Raw genomic sequence first — 22,302 nt, 5'->3', positions numbered from 1 at the left:
ATTCGAGTGTGAACCTGTTATGGGTATTATTGCATCAGGTAATCATGTAACCATTCACTGCCTGCAATAAAGATATTAATAACCTGTTTTGATACCCGCGATAATATATTCAATTTGTAAATGTCTCTTTTTTTTTTTTTTTTTCCTCGCCTGCGCTTCACGCCGCAAATGTATGGAGGCCTTCGATACAGACCAATCGTTTGCATGTAGATAATTTTTTTAATTTGTCGCGAAGTTTTCTAAACTCGGAAAGGTATTTTTGTTTATTAGAATACCGATATTTTAAGGCGAGTTTAACAATATTACGAAATGCTGTAAGTACTAGTTGCTTTATACCTGAAATTTTATGATTTAAATTGACCCCGGCAAATTTCGGAACGATTTTTCTTTAAGACAATATCGTGTGTCGATAGATTATGCTAGGAGAGGAAGAGAAGTGAATGAAATAGTTAACAAGAGTTTAAATTATGAATAGTATACTTACAAGTTAGTGCAAATGCGTCATATTAGTACACAGCTAAACTCTGAATTAGCATTTTTTTTTTGCAAAGGCGGCATCGTTTAAGTTATATCTGATATTGTGATTACCTTCACAACGAGCTACCACGATATTGCACTACTTCGAATAAATAACGCTTCGCCAAAGGAGAAGAGTGTTGTTACTTTTTCTCAGTGGATACCACCACCCAGACGGCACTGTTTCAGGGCTATTTTGTATATGTGTGGGATAATAACTCTACCATCCACTTGTCTCTATTAGACTTAGAAAAGCAAAAAAAGTAACGATGGAAAGTAATAGTAGGAGTGGAAGAGGAAAAGAAACGGTGTAAAAGAATGAAATTAACTCCTTCAACTCACACCACTCAAACTCCTCGAATAGGCAACGCTTCCCCAGTGGGGAAGACTGTTGTTACCTATTCTTGGAAACTCCGGACATCATCAGGCTCTCCCTGGTGCCGTTTCAGGGCTGTTTGGTCCTTCTTCGGTGGGTAGGTACCCTAGTGATATAATGATGACAAAACAGTTATGAAGTACTGTATAACTCCACAATATGAGAGATGCCTGATGGTGTATAAGATGAATTCAGACTAAAATGCATTAAGGGCTTATGCCTCAGGCTGCAAAAGAATTACGTACAAGTTAGTGCAAATGCATCATATTAGTAAACAGCTAAACTCTGAATTAGCAATTTTTTTTTGCAAAGGTGGCATCGTTTAAGTTATATCTCATATTGTAAATACCTTCACAACGAGTTGCCACGATATTGCACTACTTCGAATAAGTAACGCTTCACCAAAGGAGAAGACTGTTGTTACTTATTTTCAGCGGATACCACCACCCAGACGGTGGGTGGGCACCTACGCATGGCACACGGAACATCACTCGTACGATTGTTCTAAAACCAATTAGCGTCTTTGTTATTGTTCAACAACGTTATCGTTCAACGTGTGGCGCTTGGAACATCACTCGTACGATTATTTCAGATCTATGGCGATCTGAAACTTCAAGCTCCATCAACCAGTGGCAGTGCTGTGCTCTTTGAAGACTTTAAGGCCAGCAGAGGCTCATTCGAGCGCTTCAAAAAAAAAAAAAAAAAAAAAAGGACGAATATCAAAAGTGTTGAAAGGCATGGGGAGGCATCCAGTGCTGGTAATAAAGCAACTCAGACCTTTAAAATTGAATTTCATGAGTTGGTTATCAGGAGGGTTATCTTCCCCAGCAGGTTTTTAACATTTACGAAATAGGCCTCTTCTGAACGCGAATGCCCAGGAACACGTACATCACTAAGGGTGAGGCTAGTTTACCTGGGCATAAGTGAAGAGTGAGCCTATAAAAGATAGGCTCACTCTTCTGTTGGGTGCCAATGCCTCTTGAGATTTTAAGCTGAAGCCTTTGCATGTGTATCACTGTAATACCCCCATAGTATTTAAACAACAAAAGATCGACAAATGCATGCTGGGAGTGTTTGGGCGCAGTAAGAAGAAGGCCTGGGTTACAGGATATGTCTTCAATGAATGGGAGCTTGAAGTTTTCTGTCCTTCAGTGAAGAGTTATCCTGAAAAAAATAAACTTCCTGTGAAAACACTGCTCCTGCTGAATAATGCTCCAGGCCATGATCCCAACCTTGTTCAATCTCTTCAAGTACAGTTTGACTTTGTTCAAGTCAAATTTTTGCCACTCAACACCACTCCTCTTCTTCAACCAAACCAACAATTGATTGAAAACTTCAAAAAAATCTACACCACAAAAATGTTCGCAAGTTACTTTGCAGAGGCCTCTGGTGAAAATGCTCTCACCCTCAAAGATTTTTGGAGGTTGAAGTTCAACATGCTGAACTGTGTGAAGCTGATTGTAAGTTCTTGGAATGATATTTTCACCAGGTGCTTAAATTCAGCCTGGAAAAAGATCTGACCTTTAATTATTCATAACATTGACGGATTTGAAGATAATGGTGCTTTGACAAATGATATTGTCACTCTTGGTAAATCAATGGATCTGGAGGTTGGCGAAGAGGATGTGGAGGACCTTATTGACACGCATAGCTCACACCTATGCGTGTGAGCTATGCGTGTCAACAGAGGAGCTGCAAGAGTTGGAGAAAATTACGGAGAGTGACACTGGACTTCAGGAAGCTACAAAAAAGTCGTCAAAATCAGTACATTTGGACAGTTTCTTTGCCAGTAGCAACAAAAGACTGAAAAGATGGGTGACGCTTGATGTAGTCCCACCATCATTACGTCACCATTGATTTCATCAGCTCTGCACTTCAAGTCTGTTTTTTTTATTATTTTAAGATGTTTTTTGACTATTTATTAAATAATCTTTATAAAAAAACTAATTTTTAATGTAAAAATGTCATGCAAAAAATGGCTGTTTTATGTGTTGTTAGGGGACGAATTACAGGAAGTCAATGTATTATTGGTTTCAACTTACAGTATTTTCAACATACAATGGGTTTTGTGGAACTAATTACCATCGGATGTAGGGGCCCACTGTATTGAGAAATACAACGTAGAACGTATTTCGCATGGCAGCTCTATTTTATACTAAACAATAAATTTAATAAAATCAATAAAATACAATAAAAATAAAAGCAGTAAAAGTTGATAAACAGTAGATATTGAGGCGAGGTGCCTCTTCTTCAGCTTGTATGAATGCACGGTATAACCCGATTTAAATAAATTCATATGACTCTTGATTAGTATGGATATTAATGACTGGGTGGGACAGCAAAAACTAGTAATCTGGCGTCAGAGACGTAAAATTACATATATGAGGTGTACGAGTACTCATCGCATTGCAGAATAGTATCCTCCATGATTGGTGGTGGTGGCGTGAGACCCCAATTGTTAATAGTGCGACCCGCAATAGAAATATGGAACGTTTGGAACCTTAAGCACTAGTGGTAGCGGTGTGATTCAAACTCAAACCTTTTTTCACACGAAATGAGAAGCAGCGATATAACCACGGTACTACCGCTAGGGCTGTAATTCATAGAAAATACGAATGTGAAAAAAAAAAAAAAAAAAAGCGCCAGCATTTATTTTCTTGTGCTCTGTATAGTCTCTATACGTGAGTCTTCGCGTCTTAGATGACTCAAGGTCTGTATGAAGGCCACTAGAAAATAAATGGTCTGCATTTTTTTTTCGCATATTTATTAAATACTAATAATTTTATGACTTTTTTATAACATGCTCGCATATCCCAGGTATTTTATAATTCTTAAACTGAATTTTTTAAAACTATTAAGTGTACTTCTTTATCATTGTAATTCACAGCACACAAAAGAAATGCCAGTTTTACAGTAGTCTTTCTTCCCTGTCGAATTAATCAACTCAGATAAGCATATAAACAAAACGTATAGCTGGAGGAAATGGTGCTACTCGAAGGTGAGTGCTAGATGTCAGACAATCGAACCGGGCCCTGCACGCGCATTCTCTCTCTCTCTCTCTCTCTCTCTCTCTCTCTCTCTCTCTCTCTCTCTCTCTCTGTGCATTGCAGTTTCCCATATAGTAGCCTTGTATACATGCGTTTAATGGAAACTCTGTCCATTTATTACTAGAGGTTCGTAGTATAATTTAGCCACTGCTTTCCATTAGCAGCTGAAGCTCGTTCCTATACAGTTTAAACAATAAGCTGACCCTTTCCAGGCGTTTCGAAATGTGATAAAACGCAAATAGTTAATCAAATTTGAAAGCAGAAAATTTCGTGGTCACTATTTAGCCATTTAGTTTAATTTCCACTAATTCTGTATGTCATTTTCTGAATATAAACTTCAGTTCAGTGCAAAATTTGTAAATACTTCATTCGTCATATTTTTCGGAATATGATAGGATTTTTGCCGAATCCGAACACTTGCCAGTGTACTTTGAGGGGGGGGGGATTTCCCGTGATTTTCATAAATATACAAATATTGTATCTGATACTGTATCTCTATATGACTTTATATATGTCTAGATTATACTTTTTCCTACCTTATGACTTAATTAGAATTGCCATCTGTTAATTGAATGTTATCTGTTCGGGTATCCTCTTTTGTTTTAAATAGGTAAATAGGGCTAACACTTTTACAAAATTAAAACTCTTGTAATGCTGGGCAGTATAAGTTGTGTTCAGTCAGTTCCTGAAGCAGATATTCTTTCCGAGTTTTATTTTGTGAATAGAGAAAATGTACACCAACACTGATTCATCGCCTTGTTTGCATAAAATTCCACAAGAGTCGCGAAGAAAGACATGGACCTTATAAAGTTCGAGGCGATATTTTCGACAAACTTTCGATATACAAAAAAAAAGAAATAAAACCAAAGCTTATCGAAAAAAAGCTTACCACGCAGTATGTACATCATCTAAATTAGATAAGCTAGTCCTCCTGCTAGGGTGGATATAACGGAGGTTAGACATCGTTCCAATAACTGAACGACTGTGTTGTACCATAAATTATTAAAATATGCGTAGGCAGATGTTTCTGACATGCAGAATAAAGAGAAGGCGCTTACGGAACACTATAATCTTTCGTCGTCAGGACTGTTTATTGTGTTGATTTGAAGCAGCACGAACTCTTCAAGTTCTGCAGACTCGATGGACAGTTACTTCGGACATGTCAATCGTGCCTTTGCTACAGCTTTGAGAAATAGAATGCTAGTGTTCAAATACATACTTATTTTCAAAAAAGGATACAAACATACCCAATACAACATACCGTGCAAAACTGTTTCAAGCGTTTCACTCGATCTTTATCGCAGAATTCGAGATTCTATCGAATCATAATTCGTTCATAAGGCATCATTCGTTCATTAATCTTGCAAATAGCTAAATTCATGATCATCCGTTCAAGCCAAAACATTCTTGCAACTAACTTAAAAAAAAAAAGTTTAACAAGAACTCCTATGCACTTTTTGAACACAACATTTGCAAATTTTTGATCCTCACCTGAGACTGACTAACTCAGCCATATCGTGAAAATATTTTGGTTTATAAATTCCTTCCGTCTGAACGGAAACACGGTGTTACCTGGTGTGGAAAAAAATAAAAAAAATTGTGGCCACTGTGTCAGAGAGGGTGATTGTCAATGGGTGGATGAATGAGTTTACTAATGTCTACCTGACAATTTTAGTACGCTCTGTGAACCCAAGTTACAGCTCGTAGAGACCAAAATACATGGAATTCTAATTTTAAAGAGATAAATATAATAAATAAATGTATATGTTAAATATAACATATATATAAATTATAAAAAAATATATACGATAAAATGTAGAATAATTATTAAAATTTATTTATTTATCACTTAATGTTTTCGTCTCCCTTTAACAGCTTGCCGACTAGAATGAAGATGTACACATAAGCACTGCGAAAGCAAAAATAAGAGTAGGAGTGTGTTATAGGCCTAATGACTTGAATGAGTACAATGAACAATTGTACAGAGAAATAGAGTGGGCTAGTAAATCGGAATGTCTTATAATGGGGGATTTTAACTTCCCAGATATTGACTGGAACTTGTGGATTGGGCACTCACACACTAGTCAGACTTTTGTGGATTTATTGGATGATTGTTTTCTGCAGCACCATGTTCGAGAGGCAACCAGAGAAAGTAATACTCTTGATCTTGTTATCAACAGTGATCATTCATGTATTAGGAATTTGCAGATAAAAGAACCACTAGGTGGCAGTGATCACAGTGTACTGACGTGGGATTTACTTAAAGATTTAACTACTATCAGGGGTAAAGGAAAGGGTTTTTGCTTCTAAAGGCGAGTACAATGGTCTCCGACAGTTTTTAAATTCTGTACAGTGGGATCAACTGACGATGTTACCAACAGTAAATTCTAAGTGGGAAGCATTCAAGGAATTAATCGTGGAAGCTACTAAAAGGTTCATACCTATTAAGAAATATTGTTCAAGGTTTAGGGGTAAATGGTTGTCAAATGAATTAATGAGACTCGTAACAGAGAAGAAAAATGCATGGGATGCATATAAATTTCAAGCGACTCGGAAGCCTATGGCAGATATAAGTTAATCTGTAATCAGGTCACAAAGGAGGTTCGGCAGGCGAAGGCAGATTACGAGAAATCCTTGGCAAAAGATGCTAAGAAAAACAGCAAGGATTTCTTTACTTATATAAACTCTAAAAGGAAGGGGATGAATCTGATTGGTCCACTTGACATCGTTGGTTGGACTGTTGATGATCCTGCTCAGATGGCAAACAAACTGAATGAGTATTTTGCATCTACATTCACACATGAGGAATTATTAAGGTTTGAAAATGGCAGAAGGTTATCAAATTGTAGCAGGATACTTAATGATTTTGTAATACCTGAAAGCAAAGTGGAGGATAAATTGTTGAAGTTAAACGTAAGAAAAGCACCTGGGGTGGATGGGATCTATCCAGTTATATTAAAAGAGGCGGCAAAGCAACTAAGCAAACCCTTAGCCATAATTATGAGAGCATCCTTGGACTCAGGGGAGGTTCCCACCGACTGGAGATGTGCAAATGTATCCCCAATTCACAAAGGGGGATCGAAGGGTGACACGAGTAATTACAGACCAGTTAGTTTAACTCCTGTTCCGGGTAAAATAATGGAGTCACTGGTTAAAGATGCATTGCAGGATCATCTAGACAAGACTGCAGCAATAATTTAGACACAGCATGGGTTTGTTAAGGGAAAGTCTTGTCTGACAAATTTGATAGGATATTATGATGTGGTTACAAAGGAACTGGATGCGAAAAATAATTTTGATATCATATATTTGGATTTCAGGAAAGCTTTTGACACTGTTGCGCATGGAAGACTATTGTACAAATTGGAGCAGAATGGTATTAAGGGTAAGTTGCTACAATGGATAAAAGGATGTTTAAGTGCTAGAAGACAGAGGGTGGTAATCAATGGGTGCTGCTCTTCTTGGACTAATGTTATTAGTGGAGTCCCACAGGGTTCGGTGTTAGGTCCACTGTTGTTTTGTATATTTATCAATGATATTGATGATGGTATATCAGGCTTAATGTCGAAGTTTGCAGATGATACAATGGTTGGTAGAGTTGTTAATGACAGTAATGGCAGTGTGCTACTGCAACAGGATCTAGATAATTTGGGCAGATGGGCTAAGAAGTGGCAACTGAAGTTTAACCTTGACAAATGCAAAGTACTACATATGGGTAGAAGTAACCCCAGAGAAACGTACCAACTGTGTGGTACTACACTTAAGGTGGTAGAAAATGAAAAAGACCTGGGAGTAATTGTGCAGGCAGATATGAAGTTTTCTGAGCAATGCAGACAGGCTGCCAGGGCAGGTCATGGGGTTTTATCAGTGATATATAGGAATTTTGCTAGCAGGGAAAAGGAGGTGATTATCCCTCTGTATAAGGCAATGGTCAGGCCACGGCTTGAGTACTGCGTACAGGTCTGGAGGCCTCATTTTAGGAAGGATGTAGATTTACTTGAGCGTGTACAGAGAAGGGCAACAAGATTGGTGAGGGGAATGAAGGGATCCTCTTACCAAGAGAGGCTTAAGTTCTGCAAATTGCAGTGGCTGGAGACTAGGCACCTGCGCGGTGATCTGATTGAGGTATATAAGGCCTTGAATGGGTTGAGCACGCTGAATTCTGATGGGATCCTTCCACTTGTTCAGATTACGAATCTAAGGGGGCATAAATTCAAATTAAGAAAAGCCAGATGTAGAATAGATGTGCGGAAATTTTCCTTTAGCCAGCGGGTGGTTAATTGCTGGAACAAACTTCCATCTGTCGTTGTGGAAGTTGATAGGTTGAATAAATTTAAGGAGGAACTGGACAGGCATTTGGAGGGAATGGTGTGATTTTTTTTTTTTTTTTTTTTTTTTTTTTGGCTGATGCTGCATAAGCTCATACATTTACTTTCTTGCATCACATGCCACTACTACTACTACTACACTTCTGAGGTGACGTAATACATTGGAATAATCGAGTAGATTACAAAGGAATAATCGAGTAGATTACAAAGGAATAATCGAATGATCTTCGTGCTGACACGTAAAGCAATGATTGGCCACTTTATTACAACCATTGAGCTTTTGGCTGTATGCAACAATCAGTGCAAAAATAAGAAAATCGAAGAGATTGCTTAATGTATCCGTGTGCATGAAAGCGATATAATCCCATTACCAGCGGGGCACCGCTTGCCCCATTGGTATTTCCACAGACTTCTAAAGGGACAAGATAGTCGGTGCGCATATAACAGATTCTGCCGCAGAGGGATTGCTGTACACTTCTCTGGTATTCGAAAACTAATGCCATTCAAGTCTTTGACAAATGGAAAAATACCCCGAAAACGCCCATCAACGGACACAACTGTGACCAAATATGTAAGGTTGTGGAGTGAAGTGCTCGATGTCTGGAGCGGATTATCAACTGCCATCATTTGTCAAATAAGGGAATAATTGACCTCTGCATTTAATGCGGGAACATCACAAAGTATCGCTATGTCAAAAAATAAGAAATAAACAGATGTGTTCTAAAAAGAATACATTACTAAAATGGGCAGCCTTCATAGACTCCTGAGTTGATTCAAGGAACATAAAATATAGATGCAGAAGGACTAGAGGCAAGTTGTGTGGTGTAGCAAGTCGTGATTTACTCTTTTATTGCACCGATGAAAGCGTGCTGGTTATTATTATTTGGGTTTTTTTTTTTTTTTTTTTTTTTAGGAGCATTAACAACTAAGGCCATATTTCTCCGGGAATATGCGGTGGTCATTCCCTGACCTTTCCGCATCCTCCGTATTTGGTGGTTACGGGCTCGAACCCCGGTCTAATCAAGAAGAGTGTGCTAGGCACTACTGCTCATTCCCACCTGGCATGAAAGCGTGCACACATAGTGCGAATCATACAAGGTACTGGAACCCTCCTGTGCATTCCGACAGTATAGGCTGCTGGAGGAAGTGTAATGGTATGGAACATTATTTTTTGTATTTTATTTATTTTTTATTATTTTTTTTTGTTCCACTAATCCCACTGGTATGGCTCCATGAAGTCCAGAGCATATCTGAAAGTCGTTGCTCATCAGGTAAACTCAGCAGAGCTGAATGTGCTTCCCCATAGACAGGGACCCTTTCAGGTTGATAATGAAACCATTTACGGCGCCAAATGTTTGAAGCAGCGGTTGGAGTACAACAAAAGAAAGACTTCAAGATCTGTCTTACCTAGCCAAATCCTCGGATCTCAGTTCCATCGAGCATTTGAGGGATCACTGGGGGATTCGTCAACAAAATCCTCTGCTCCTTTCCAGGAATTGAGTATAGTTTTGTTACATGAATAGTCCAGTAATTCTCGTTTCATCTTTTAAATACCTTTATCATTCATGCTACTTCCTGTCAAAGCAGCGATTCGGACTAATGACAGTTCATTGCGCTAATTAGCTCATGATTCTAATAATTATAACAATGTAGTGTAATAACATTTGTAATTTTAGGTTAATTTTCAAGCGGGATATTTTTAAAGATAACTCGTCAGTTGCTTATTTGGATATTTTTGTTATTTAAACCTTTTTTTTTTTTAGCTAATTATGGTTTCAACGGATAAAGATATGCATAACATGTCTCAGAATGTCATGATTAATGGGAAAGCGTCACTGATACTTTACTTGTGAGTTTGTCCTTGTACTTGATGTCGCATGTATGCATAACTTTTCTAGCTGATAGTGATTCTTCTGTATGCTGCACACTGTAGGGGGTGCAATTACCTTAAATTATAACTCTGTGCTGTTAGGCGAGACTGAGTTTCTGAGACGAGTTGATACCTTAGAAAAAAATCGAACTGCGTATCCGACAGAAACCCAAGTGCTTGTTCCGAGTGACGCTTTGCCGATTTCATCCTCATTTTCGGTGCAGAATGTTCTAATTCCAGGAGGTAGTCTTATTGGGAGCTTCAGTTGTAAGGGAAACCGGAAATAAATTATGTAAAAAAAGACAAACGGAACAGAACCAGATTATGTCTCAAGTGCGAAAATTGATGATGTGGTTAACCAGCTATCAGTTTTTAAGACTAATAAAGGGTGTATCTGTGTGAATACTGACTTCAGACACAAACGAACTGAAGCCTTTGTCAAAATATATAAGGCCGTACTAGAAAACTATCGCAAGGAGGGACAAAATATTTTTGTTTGCAATTCTGTCCAGATGTGATAAGAAGAAATGTACGATGAAAGCCTTATGAATTAACTCTACATTTTAGAGACTGTAAGGTTTATCGCGGAAAATTCTTCCCAACGTAGCTTACCCTACTTAACAGAAGATATTTATTTTGTAAATATATATTTCGTTCAAAGGATTTTAATAGTGTGATTGAGGACGCCTTAATTCGAAAAATTAAGTCATTACCAAAAGTTTATGTCACTGCTGATTTTAAGGAAACAAACGCCAATGGCTCGTGAATATCTTTCATTCTCTTTAACGCACTGCATTCTGGAACTTCTCTTGAAATCTCAGGCAGGTTTGATTCCTTATTCGGTTTTGATTTCTTCCTGTACCACCAACACAAAAAAAAAAAAAATCTGAGCTTCGATTCTTTCTGCCATTATTCATAATCCACTGCCAAATAACCAGGTTTGCATTATTTTGACGAAAAAATGTATAGCAACAGCGGCTTTTTTTTTTTTTTTTTTTGCCATACAGTTGCAAATATAATCTTGGTAATCATCCTGGAGTGCTCTCATCAGTATCTATTCCACTTTCTTTGACTCTTCTCTGTAAACTCTCAGCAGCGAAAAAATTGCTCTCCAATGATCTCTCAAACAAACCAAGAACTATATTGCGTGGGTTAATAAAAAATGCTTCAATATTTTTTCTACTTATAGGAATTATTATTTCTTGAAAGATTTTATTGAAACAATTAAACAATCGGTATATTTCAGTTTCTTAAATATTTCCTTTCTACTCGACTAGTCCTGTTTCATTCAGAATGAAATTACCTTATAAAAGTAGGTTCAACGTTAGTATAGAGTGGGGTTACAAGTTCCATGCCAGAAGGTAGTGGTAGTGAGCCAAGTACCTCATTAGGTGCTTTAGGGAATGTTTGAAGTCAGATTCAGGTTATAGATCAGGGAATTCAAATAGAGGAAATTAGGGAAGGTATCCAAGAGCTACAGTTAACGTCTGGGCCAAAATTATTGGACGCGTCAAATATTAATTCTGATTGTTTAAATGAGGACGTAGACAGTTTCTTTGGTGACATTAGTAAGCGAAGTATGTGGACTAACGTCAGAGAAAGTGACATTATTGTTAATAATATACATGAACAGAGAAGTAGTTATGGTGACGTTAATTCAATATATGAGTTGATAACTAAGTTGAAGAAAATTGTAGTTGACTATTCTACGCATGACACAAATAAGGTAACTAAGACTGCCTTCAATTTTATATTGGACAAATGGGTAGACATGGACATCATTACGACAGCTTTGCTAATAGACAATGAACGATTAATGGCTAGGGTTGATGAATTGCAGCTCAGAGAAAATTTATTCGATGATTTGATAAGGGGTCAGCCCGTGATGACAGGAATAGTAGAACAGTGTCCTGCTTCATATGCTGATATGATTAAAGTTGGTGTCCCAGATAATTATAATGGAGAAAGTGTAGAAGTTGAGGATCTGGCAGGTGCTAGAATTTCTCATCAGGCAAGAAACATTCGGAAAAAACAGAATAAAACTTTAATATTAAGGGCGGAAGAGGATACACAGTTCACATCTAGCCAGGAAGTTAAAAATGCAGTTAGTACTTCATTAAAAACTGATTTTAGGGACATTAGGATTAGAAACTTACGTTTGTTACGAAATAAGGGTGTTTTAATTGAGACTGATAAACAAGAGGATTTGACTAGATTAGTGGACTCTGAATGTTTGGTTAATAAGGGTTGAAGCAAGATAAGATTAAGTTCTCTAATCCTTTTGTCCTAGTATATAATATTCCTAAGGAAGTATCCAGGGAAGAATTTATGGACGATTTATTTTGTAAAAACTTTAAAGAATCTGGGTTTACTGAAGCAGATATTAAAGAAGGTGTTTCTTTTAGATTCAGTACTGGGTCTAAAGCTAAGTTTAGTAACTGGGTAATCAGTATGAATCCTAAGTTGTACAGGTGTTTAACAGCCAGTGATAGAATTTTTATAGGCTTTTCTGCTTATAAATTTAGGAAGTTTATTGTAGTATCAAAATGTTTCATATGTCTTGGATATGGTCATACAGCGTCATACTGTACACATAAAACTGTAACATGTGGTCACTGTGCCCAGGGTGGCCATGTGTTCAGTGAATGTCAAAATAAGGATGAATCTGCAAAGTCTATTAATTATAAGAGGAGAGGCAGAAATTATGACCACTGTATACCTGATGTTAATTGTCCTGAATATGTCAGGACATTAGAAGTTGCAAGTAAGCGTATTGTATATGAATAGTCATAATTATACTAATAATATTAGTGATAAAGTAATTACTGTTGTTTAATTAAATGGTCAAAGGTCGAGGTCAGTAATGGATGAAATTAGAGTTTCTCTGACTTTTGGGGGGGGGGTATGATATATTGTGCCTCCAAGAGCCATATGTTGGCACTTTTGCAGATTCTTTTAGAGTTCCAGGGTTCCATTGCTGCCAGAGTTATGCGTACTAAATTGGTTAAACCGAAAAGTGCAATTGTTGTTTTTAACAAAGAATTGAATATTACTGTAATTTCAGGCTTATGTACCAAATATGCCACTTGTGTTCATGTTTCTACCAGGGTGATATATTTTAGGTAGTATCATTGTATTGTTCTCCATTAATATAGATATTTCAGTACATTATATGGAGAAGGTTATGCAGTTTGTCGCTTCCGGTAAAATTATCTTGGCATTAGATTCTAATGCTAAGTCAAGGTTATGGTATAGTAATACAGTTGATTATAGGAGGAGACAGATAGAAGAATCTGTACTATGTCAAAATTTGACTATTTTAAATGAACCTTATAAGCCACCTACCTTTGACAACATTCATGGGTCTTCTAATATCGATATCACCCTGGTGTCACGTCAATTGAGTAGAAGGGTAATTTTATGGGATGTGGTAACTAACCTGTCCAACAGTGATCATAGAGCAATTTTAATTAGAGTAAATTTGGATGAGGATAATATGACACATGAGACAGCTGATGATGTCACAAGATTCTGTTATAAAAATATTAAGTGGAATAAATTTAGTAATGCTTTGAATATTAGTTTTTCTACTGAAGTTAAGGTGTTGTTAAACACGCTTAATGCTTGTGAATATGCCTATTATGTCCAGAGTTCCGTATCTAATGCTTTAAATTTGGCTTCTAAAAAAGAAAAGAAATGTTTGGTCACAAAGTGATCTTTACAGTTAACTAATTTAAGGAAATAGGTGTTTAATTACAGGAAGCTCTTTCAGAGAGTTAGAAGTCGAAGTAATAGAGATGCATTGTACTATAAAGAGATGTACAAAAACGGCGAGAATACCATAAGGCCATTTATGTACATAAGTTTAATGCATGGAAAGACGATACGCACAGTTGGAAATAGTAACCCTTGGGGTTTAGTGCTCATGCTTACCAGGAATAAACTAAATGTTAACAATTTAATTAGCACTGTGTACAATAATGACTGTGAATCTGCTGATTGGTATACAACCATTAATAAGGCACAATATGGCCTCAGCAGCCCTTGTGCCATTAAACAACATATCAACCAACCAACAACCATTAATACTATTACTAGTGTTTTATTTTTGAAGGATAATTGTGACGAGGATACAGTTGATCAAAGGTCAATTAGGCAGCTGAATGAGCATTATGTGGGGGGGGAGGAGTTTGATCTGTTTAGTATTAGTGAAGTGAAAGCAATTTGTTCTAATGTGAATGAAAATAGGACACCAGGAATTGATATGATTGAGAATAATTGTATTAGTAAGTGTGCTGAATTATACCCAGAAGTTTTGATGAATATGTATAATAAGTATATTTTACAGGGAGATTTCCCTGGTTTTTGGAAGATCGCTTTGTTAAAATTGTTTAAGAAACCTGCTAAACTCATTACAGATCCACGTGGGTATAGATCCATTTCATTATTGGCAAATTTGGGGAAAATATTTGAAAGACTGATATTGTTAAGACTAGAACAGTTGTTTAGAGATAAGGAGTTAGAATTTAAGCATCAGTATGGTTTTAAGAAAAAATGTTCAACTGAGGACGCCATAGAGGATTTAATTAGTTACAGTGTTAATACCATAGACAAATATGCACTTGTTGTGTTTGTCGATTTTGAGGGAGCATTTGATATGATGAGTTCATTCTTGCCTCACTTAGAGATTTAAGTTGTTCCCAGCTATTGTATCTGATCATTAGGAATTATTTGATGGGGAGGAAAATAATAGTTAAATCTCAACATTTACGATATGAAAGAGAGATTAATCGTGGTTGCCCACAGGGTTCTGTTTTAGGTCCCATATTGTGGAATCTTGTTTTAAATCAGTGGTTGAGTAGATCCACAGCTCACTGCTACAAGGTGGTTTATGGAGATGATTTGGCTTTATGCGTGACTGGAAAGTCAAGGGCAGTTTTGGAAAGTAGGTTAGATATGATTATTCCGGATTTAATCAAGTGGGCTGAATTAAACAAATTAAAGATCTCTTCCAATAAAACACTTATGATATTATTAAAAGGAAAGCTGGATTACAATAGACCACCCAGATTAAAAATAAATGGTAAACAGATTCCTTTAGTTTTTCAAGTTAAATGCCTAGGAGTTATTCTTGATGATAAATTGCAATTTACACCGCATTTAGATTACCTGAGTTCTAAGGTTAAAAATTATACCGTTTCCATTATTAGATTAACTAGAAATTATTGGGGTTTAGGTAAATAAATAAATTCTTTATTGCTAATAAGTACAGGACATGTACTAGAGACAATAATACTCAACACGGCGACATGGCCAGGAGTTTGTACATTATAAATGAAATTATAAATGAAATTAATTGGCAAAAAAAAAAAACCGTTACATGGAAATTATGAGTTGCAAACATGTAAATTATGATAATGAAAAATGAGGACTAAACGTCATACATTTATATTATAATGCTATTTTTATACCAATAGTTGCTTATGCCGCCTCTATTTGGTATTCAAGAACCGCTCCGGAAAATTTTTTTCCGGTAATTTTTCCACTAATTTTTTTCCTGTAAAATTTAAGCAGAAATTATTGTCTCTACAAAGAGTTATGTTACTATGTTACGGGTATGTAAGACGGTGTCGACCAATGCATTGCAAGTTTTAGCTGGGGTGATGCCTTTGGATTTATTTCTTGTAATATAGATCATTCTGTTATTATTTACGTAAGGGAGGTCAAATAACGTTTTTGGATATTACTGTAAATCCATCATTAACGATTACAGAAAACAAGCGGGATATATTATCTAAGTTAGTTAATTTGTGGCAGGAGCGTTGGGACTTAAGTGTAACTGGTAGGACAACATATTCTTTTATTTTTAGTGTGCAATTTAATTATAAGAATAAATTAAACGAGTGGTTTTATCCTTGTATGGAGGGTTCGTACATGCTTACAGGACATGGTTCACTGAAGCGAAATTACATCAGTTAGGATTGGAAGATGAGCCCTACTGTGTTTGTGGCATGGTAGAGCCATGGGATCATCTGTTATACGATTGTAATTTGTATGATGAGTTCAAATGTGAGCTGATACATTTGGTGGCTAATTTTGGCAGGGGGAATGAAGCAGTGTTGTTGTCCTCAGTTGTTAATAATGATGCATTACAGCATTTTTGTAGAATGGTTTTTAGAAAGAGGAGGTTGTTGTCAGTTAGTACTATTACTGAATAATTGCATTAATGACGTTACTAATATGTTTATACTCTTGATTTTTTAAGGAGTCCTTATGTGCTGTAATGTAATAACTAGATCGTATGTATAGCTTAGCTTAGGATTCTCCTATAACCACTATGTATGTGGTAAAACCCTCCACCAGCTAAGCGGATTACTATGAAGTGAGTGCTGAAAATTAAGCTAAGCTATACATACAATCTAATATGTTTATATTAAATATGCCTGTGCGTTTTTTTTTTTTTTTTTTCCGCTGGCTTTTTGTGGATTCAGGTTGCGGGATGATACCCCGTGTTTGGGAGTTATCTCCTGGGGTGTGTGTGTGTGTGTGTGTGTGTGTATATATATATATATATATATATATATATATATATATATTTCATTTATTATTTTTTATTTATTTATTTATTTTATTTATTTATTTTTTTTTTTTTTGCGAGCGCCTAGGAGTGGCCATCCTAGGGGCGGGATGCTAGTACCCACTAGTCTTGCACTTCACTAGTGGGTGCGGGAGTTAAGTACATATCGTACCGTCTGTGATAACAGACCCAGGCCTGGCTTTTCGTACCAGGGTAGGCACCGGGTGATATTTGCCCAATTGTAGCTATCACCTGGTGGGGCTCCTCCGTAGCCAGGTGGGCAGGAGCAGCAGTGCGTAACACACGCTTCTTGATTAGACCGGGGTTCGAGCCCGTGACCACCAAATACGGAGGATGCGTAAAGGTCAGGGAATGACCACCGCATATCCCCGGATCAATATGGCGTTAGTTGCTAATGCTCCTAAAAACCAAATAACAAACAACATAACATCACCTGGTGGCTGAGTGGCCACCAGCACTATAACATGCTACACACACAGGCCACTATATTTAGATGAGTAATATGCCTACAATTATATTGGTGGAGATGGATGTAGATCCGGATGCCGCCCTGTGACGGAAACATACATACATACATACATATATATTATTATGTTTAGAATAGAGAAAGAAATAAAAAGAACGATGACGAGCATAAAAGGAATGGTTAGCTGCAGTGATGGAAAAAAAAAAAAAAAAATTGAAAGCTGCGTCAAAAGGAAATGCATCATTGCTTTGTTGATCGCTTTATTTTGCAGTAGCTTCCCCTGATTCGGATATGCCACCTCCGGATTTTCATCCATAGGATTCACTCAAGAATAAAGCTTTCTCAAACAACCAACGAACTCTGAGTAAACCGAAGCAAATTACCAAGACGTGTATATGCGGCTTTAATGAACATCATCACTGCGTTGTATAAAACACACTTAAAAACACGTATGCAATATCTACAGCAGCAAAGTGGACACTTTAATGAACATCTTCACTGCGTTGTATAAAACACACTTAAAAACACGTATGCAATATCTACAGTAGCAAAGTGGACACACTTTAATGAACATCTTCACTGCGTTGTATAAAACACACTTAAAAACACGTATGCAATATCTACAGCAGCAAAGTGGACACTTTCAGCACATTCTATAACAGTTTTGATTAAATTCGTTTTTAATAAAAGTTTGGCAAATGTTGTTATATGGCAAATCTCGTTGCATTTTAATTGGATTCAGACGGCTGCCTTTTAATTGAATTACCCTTTAATTATACCATTTGAAATAAAAGGCTAAGAGATACCATTATGATAAGTACAAAAAAAAAGGTAACAATAAAAATTGGGTATTTATTGTTATTCATAAGGCTTAGATAAATCACATAAATAAGACGTTATCTACTTTGTTAAAATATATATTTTTTATTTACAAAATAATAAATTCATCTTAAAGCTTATTAATGAAAAAATAATTGTTTAATATCATTATGAATCATCTGCATTTTGTAGGGTTGGCAGTAGTTTGTGTTATATTTGTAGAACAGTTTAATATGTTGCTTGGTCCAACATGTATTACTCCTTAAAAATATCCACTCAACACTTTTCAGTCAGCGAAATTGTTGTAGGAGTAAGGAATCAACACTTTTAATGCGTCACACTGCATTAAAAAAAAATCGGAGACTTTATTTATAAAATAATAATATTTATTCCTTTTTAATAAAAAGTAGTTTTGAGATTACGGATTTAAAAGGTGTATAAAATAATATGTTACTAAAATAAATAGCGAAAGCCTTAAGATGTCTTTCGGACACATCGAAAAACTGACCATCTCCTTCCTTCCAGAGGACGGCTCCCCATCTCTAACAGTCTTCCAAGTTCTATTTGCTTGCTAATATTATGCAGTCCTCTAAAAGGAAACTCTTAGCTGATACATTCTCTCACCTAGTAAGAATAAAAGTGAAAATACTATTTAAGCCTATGTATAGGACTAAAATTTGTGCCTCGTAACAAAATTTTATATACATTTTCTGAAAGAACACGTGGTTTGTGTTTCTTCAACTTTGCACGTGGTCTACTTTTTTTTTTTTTTTTTTTGAAATAGTTTAGGCTGTGCAGCTTCCTTAAATTTCGCATATTAGTGTAGCTCATATTAGCCTATAATTTTAATTCTCTAAATTTGTTTTATTTTATCCCATATTATAATTGATGCATAATACGCGATGTGTAATATTTTCTTCCTTTTTTCCCCCAAATAACAGATGAGCCTTTTCTATTAACATTTAGATTTTTTATTCAGCAGCATTCTACTAGAAAAATATCCTTGTTCTTCCGCTTTATAGCATTATACCAGTGTCATTTTCTTAAACCATGTTGAACGTCAAAAAACCTTATCGCTTGTGAAGTTATACTTCCCTAATATATATGATATATATATATGTGTATTTTTTAAGCGAACCTGCTTTCAACTAATAAACTTAACTGGAAATCCTCTCGACGAATACGCGCAGCTCCAGTTTAGAAATTAGAATTATAAAGATAATGTTAAGATTCGTATTTGTTTTCAAGAAAAGGAAATTTTAGTAAAGCTTAACACACCTGCAACGTGCCCATGCGATAGGATGTCACATCTTAAGCTAAGAGAATAATTTAAAGGACAAAATATATAACCATAATGAGTAATGCCAGTACTCAGTCATTTAAAGCACTAAATTATTCGAATATAACATGGAAAAAGTAATATTTCCAGACCTTGAATCTGTAATGAACAAAACTGGATTAAATCAAACGTCGGCTTGAAAAAATATGCAGACCTGTAACATACTTCAGGTGCATGACTTTGGGTCCCCCCCCCCAGAAATTAAGAAAGAAATATATCATATCTGTTAGATTTCAAAATAATTTTTTTTGCATCATTTACCACTGCTAATATTAATAGTAAATAGCAGGTAGAAACAACAATGAGATTCCAGTTCCCAGAATCCTTCGCCAGAATTTTACTAGTCCGAAAGTTTGGAGACACTGGTATGGCCAATTTCTTGACTTCCAAGGAACCCCAAACAAATAAAGTTCCTTTTGGAAGGTATACAGAAACGCTGCTCCTTTTGGAAGGGACTGTATTTCTTTAAGCACCCTTTAGGAAGGTGAACTGAATCTAAAAAAGTTTAAGCTTTCATTTTTATTCTGTACTGCCATCCATACCTTTAGTAGAGAAGAGACAATTCTCGGTAAATAGAAGCTATTTAATGGAGAAATGAGAAATGATTCCCAGCCGCTGAATTTTTTTCCTAATAGAGTCAGAGAAAATCAGAAAAAAAACAAAGTAAAAAAAAATTCTCTAGGAATGATAGGTTATACTTGAGTAATTGAATGTAGAGCCCCCCGAGGATTAAATTTTAGGATTGCCTCTAGATTCAGCTTTTTCAATTTTAGTCCGAAAATATTACAAATGACCGAAGGCAAATACTCTGATGAATTGTTTGTTGCGTTATTCTTATGACTGATATTCCACAATCCTAGTTAGAGGTAAAACCTCTGAGTTAGAGGTTTTACCGATTTAATAGTTATGAAGTATTAACTATGTGGTGTTTATAGCTTAATTATGGATGCTTGTTATGTACTAAGATAACATTTCACAGTGTCCTATTTCGTGCTCTCTGTCTGCCACTGCATGCTTTCTGGCTCAGCACATGATAAACTGCATTTACTTATGATTCGATAACCATGTGCTTATGTGTATAAGAGTATTTTTATTTTTTCTTTAATGATGCTAGTTTTACTCATCGACGAAATGACCATTTTAAGTTCTTGTTCATTTTCAGTTGCTTAACATAAGCCATTTACTTAATGAAATGGTATGACATTTTTAACATAAAGTTACTACTGTGATTGGCAGTCCAATTTACTTGATTAAGTGACCTTTCAAGATAACTTCTTTACGAAACTTCGATTTTTGTACTATTAATTCGTAATTAAGATATAGCAATAATTAAAACTTGTAATGTTGATAAATAAACTCTGTATAGAACAGCTGAAAATATTCCGCCTCTTTATACTCCTAAGAAGGCTGCATGTTTTCTACTGAATCTCTTCTATTATTAGTTTTGTCAATGTTTTACCCAAATCTTTTCCATATAACTTTACTTCAAGTTCAGTATTTGACTGCCTAATCTCGGTATCTCGTACCGGGTAAATGCTAGTTTTCCAAACTCTCATAATCTATATAGTTTGAGTATCTAGTTTGACAAATTAGACCTTACAGAATATAGAAAGTGTTGTGATTTTTTTCAAATAATACTTTTTAATACATTTTGTGCCCATATTGAAATTTAAAAATACAGACTAGCATTTAATTGTTAATTCAAAGTGATTTCTGGAGGCCTCATTATTTCATATTTGCCTGGTGATACGACTACATAACAAAATGTAATACGGTTCTAATTTCAGAATCCAATGCTGAGGACGATTATGAAGACGGAGATTCAAAAGCTGCCAAATGTGCTACCCCACAACCCCAAGGTCCGAACCAGTACCGTGGTCCTCCATTTGATAATTACCGTACTCCCTCCAACACGTACACGCCAGCCCCTGCTTCCAACTATGTCCCAGCGCCAGATGTTCCTTACGCTACACATAATCCTCCAGCCAGTAACTACAGCGCCACTGTATACGGTCCAAGATACGGATCTATGGGGCGTGGCGCACCAGGAAGGATGGAATATGGTCCTGGCTCCACTAAGTTCTGAAACATTTCGATGCTAGATGTCACTGCCGTTTCACGCAAATCCCTCAGCGACTGAACAATATCACAACTGCTGTTGTGTTGGTTACAGGCGACAAGTTTAAAATGAAAACTGATCTCCAATCAAAAGTCAATACTTCCTGCAGTAACGCTTAGATCTCAATCAGTTCACTGTGAACATATGATAATCTGTATTCAAGTTCGTGTTGTGTTATAAATGTGGAAATACCTCAAGGACTTATGTGTCTATAGCAAGGTACGTTATCAGTAATGTGCAGAAAACACGAGCATCTCAAGTGTAAATATAACTAAGATGTCGATGTCTCCAACAGTATTTTATGGGGAAGTCTTTTGATTTTTCTTAATTCGCACACTTCAGGAAAGCGGAAAACATTCACCGTAAAATATATTCACATATGCCTTTTAATATATATATATATATATATATATATATATATATATATATATATATATATATATATATTAAAATTTACAGATTTAACTACGAACAAATTAAGCCGTGCACATGTAATTTAAGTCTTTATCTACTTTAGTTTATTTATTTTACAATGTAATCAGTTCAAATGAAAGTTGAATTTTTTATCAGTAGATCAAAGGGCGCCTTACAAGTGAGAAGAACATATTTCCATCATTTCAGATGAATAACGAATTTGTCGATTGAAGCGAAAATTAATTTTCTGCTGCTTGAATTCTGTGTGATGTTAAAACTATACATTGCAGTGCGTTCGTAAATAACACTGAAAAACACGCCACTGTCCATTTATTTCATAAGAATTTTAAAGGCTGCCATTTACTATCATTCTAATTTTTGATTTTACCTTCTTGAAGAAAGAGAATTCA

The 22,302-nt window shown here is 36.0% G+C and overlaps 1 protein-coding gene across 1 annotated transcript in view; it reads left to right on the top strand.

Annotated features, from left to right (window-relative positions):
- LOC150085510 (aquaporin-like) overlaps positions 1-21,541 on the top strand; it is a 409,138-nt gene extending 387,597 nt beyond the window's left edge. Inside the window, exon 5 of the mRNA XM_090374084.1 lies at positions 21,147-21,541. Within this exon, the coding sequence (XP_090230210.1) occupies positions 21,147-21,445 (299 nt within the window). The 3' untranslated portion in view covers positions 21,446-21,541. The remainder of the gene's footprint in view (positions 1-21,146) is intronic.
- The last annotated feature ends 761 nt before the right edge of the window (positions 21,542-22,302 follow it).

This window comes from Mastigoproctus giganteus, chromosome 5, assembly GCF_048544385.1.
Source record: "Mastigoproctus giganteus isolate SK-2022 chromosome 5, ASM4854438v1, whole genome shotgun sequence".
Taxonomy (NCBI): Eukaryota; Metazoa; Arthropoda; class Arachnida; order Uropygi; family Thelyphonidae; genus Mastigoproctus; species Mastigoproctus giganteus.
The sequence above is the reverse complement of the archived record's forward strand: the minus strand, read 5'-3'. Positions and strand labels throughout refer to the sequence as shown.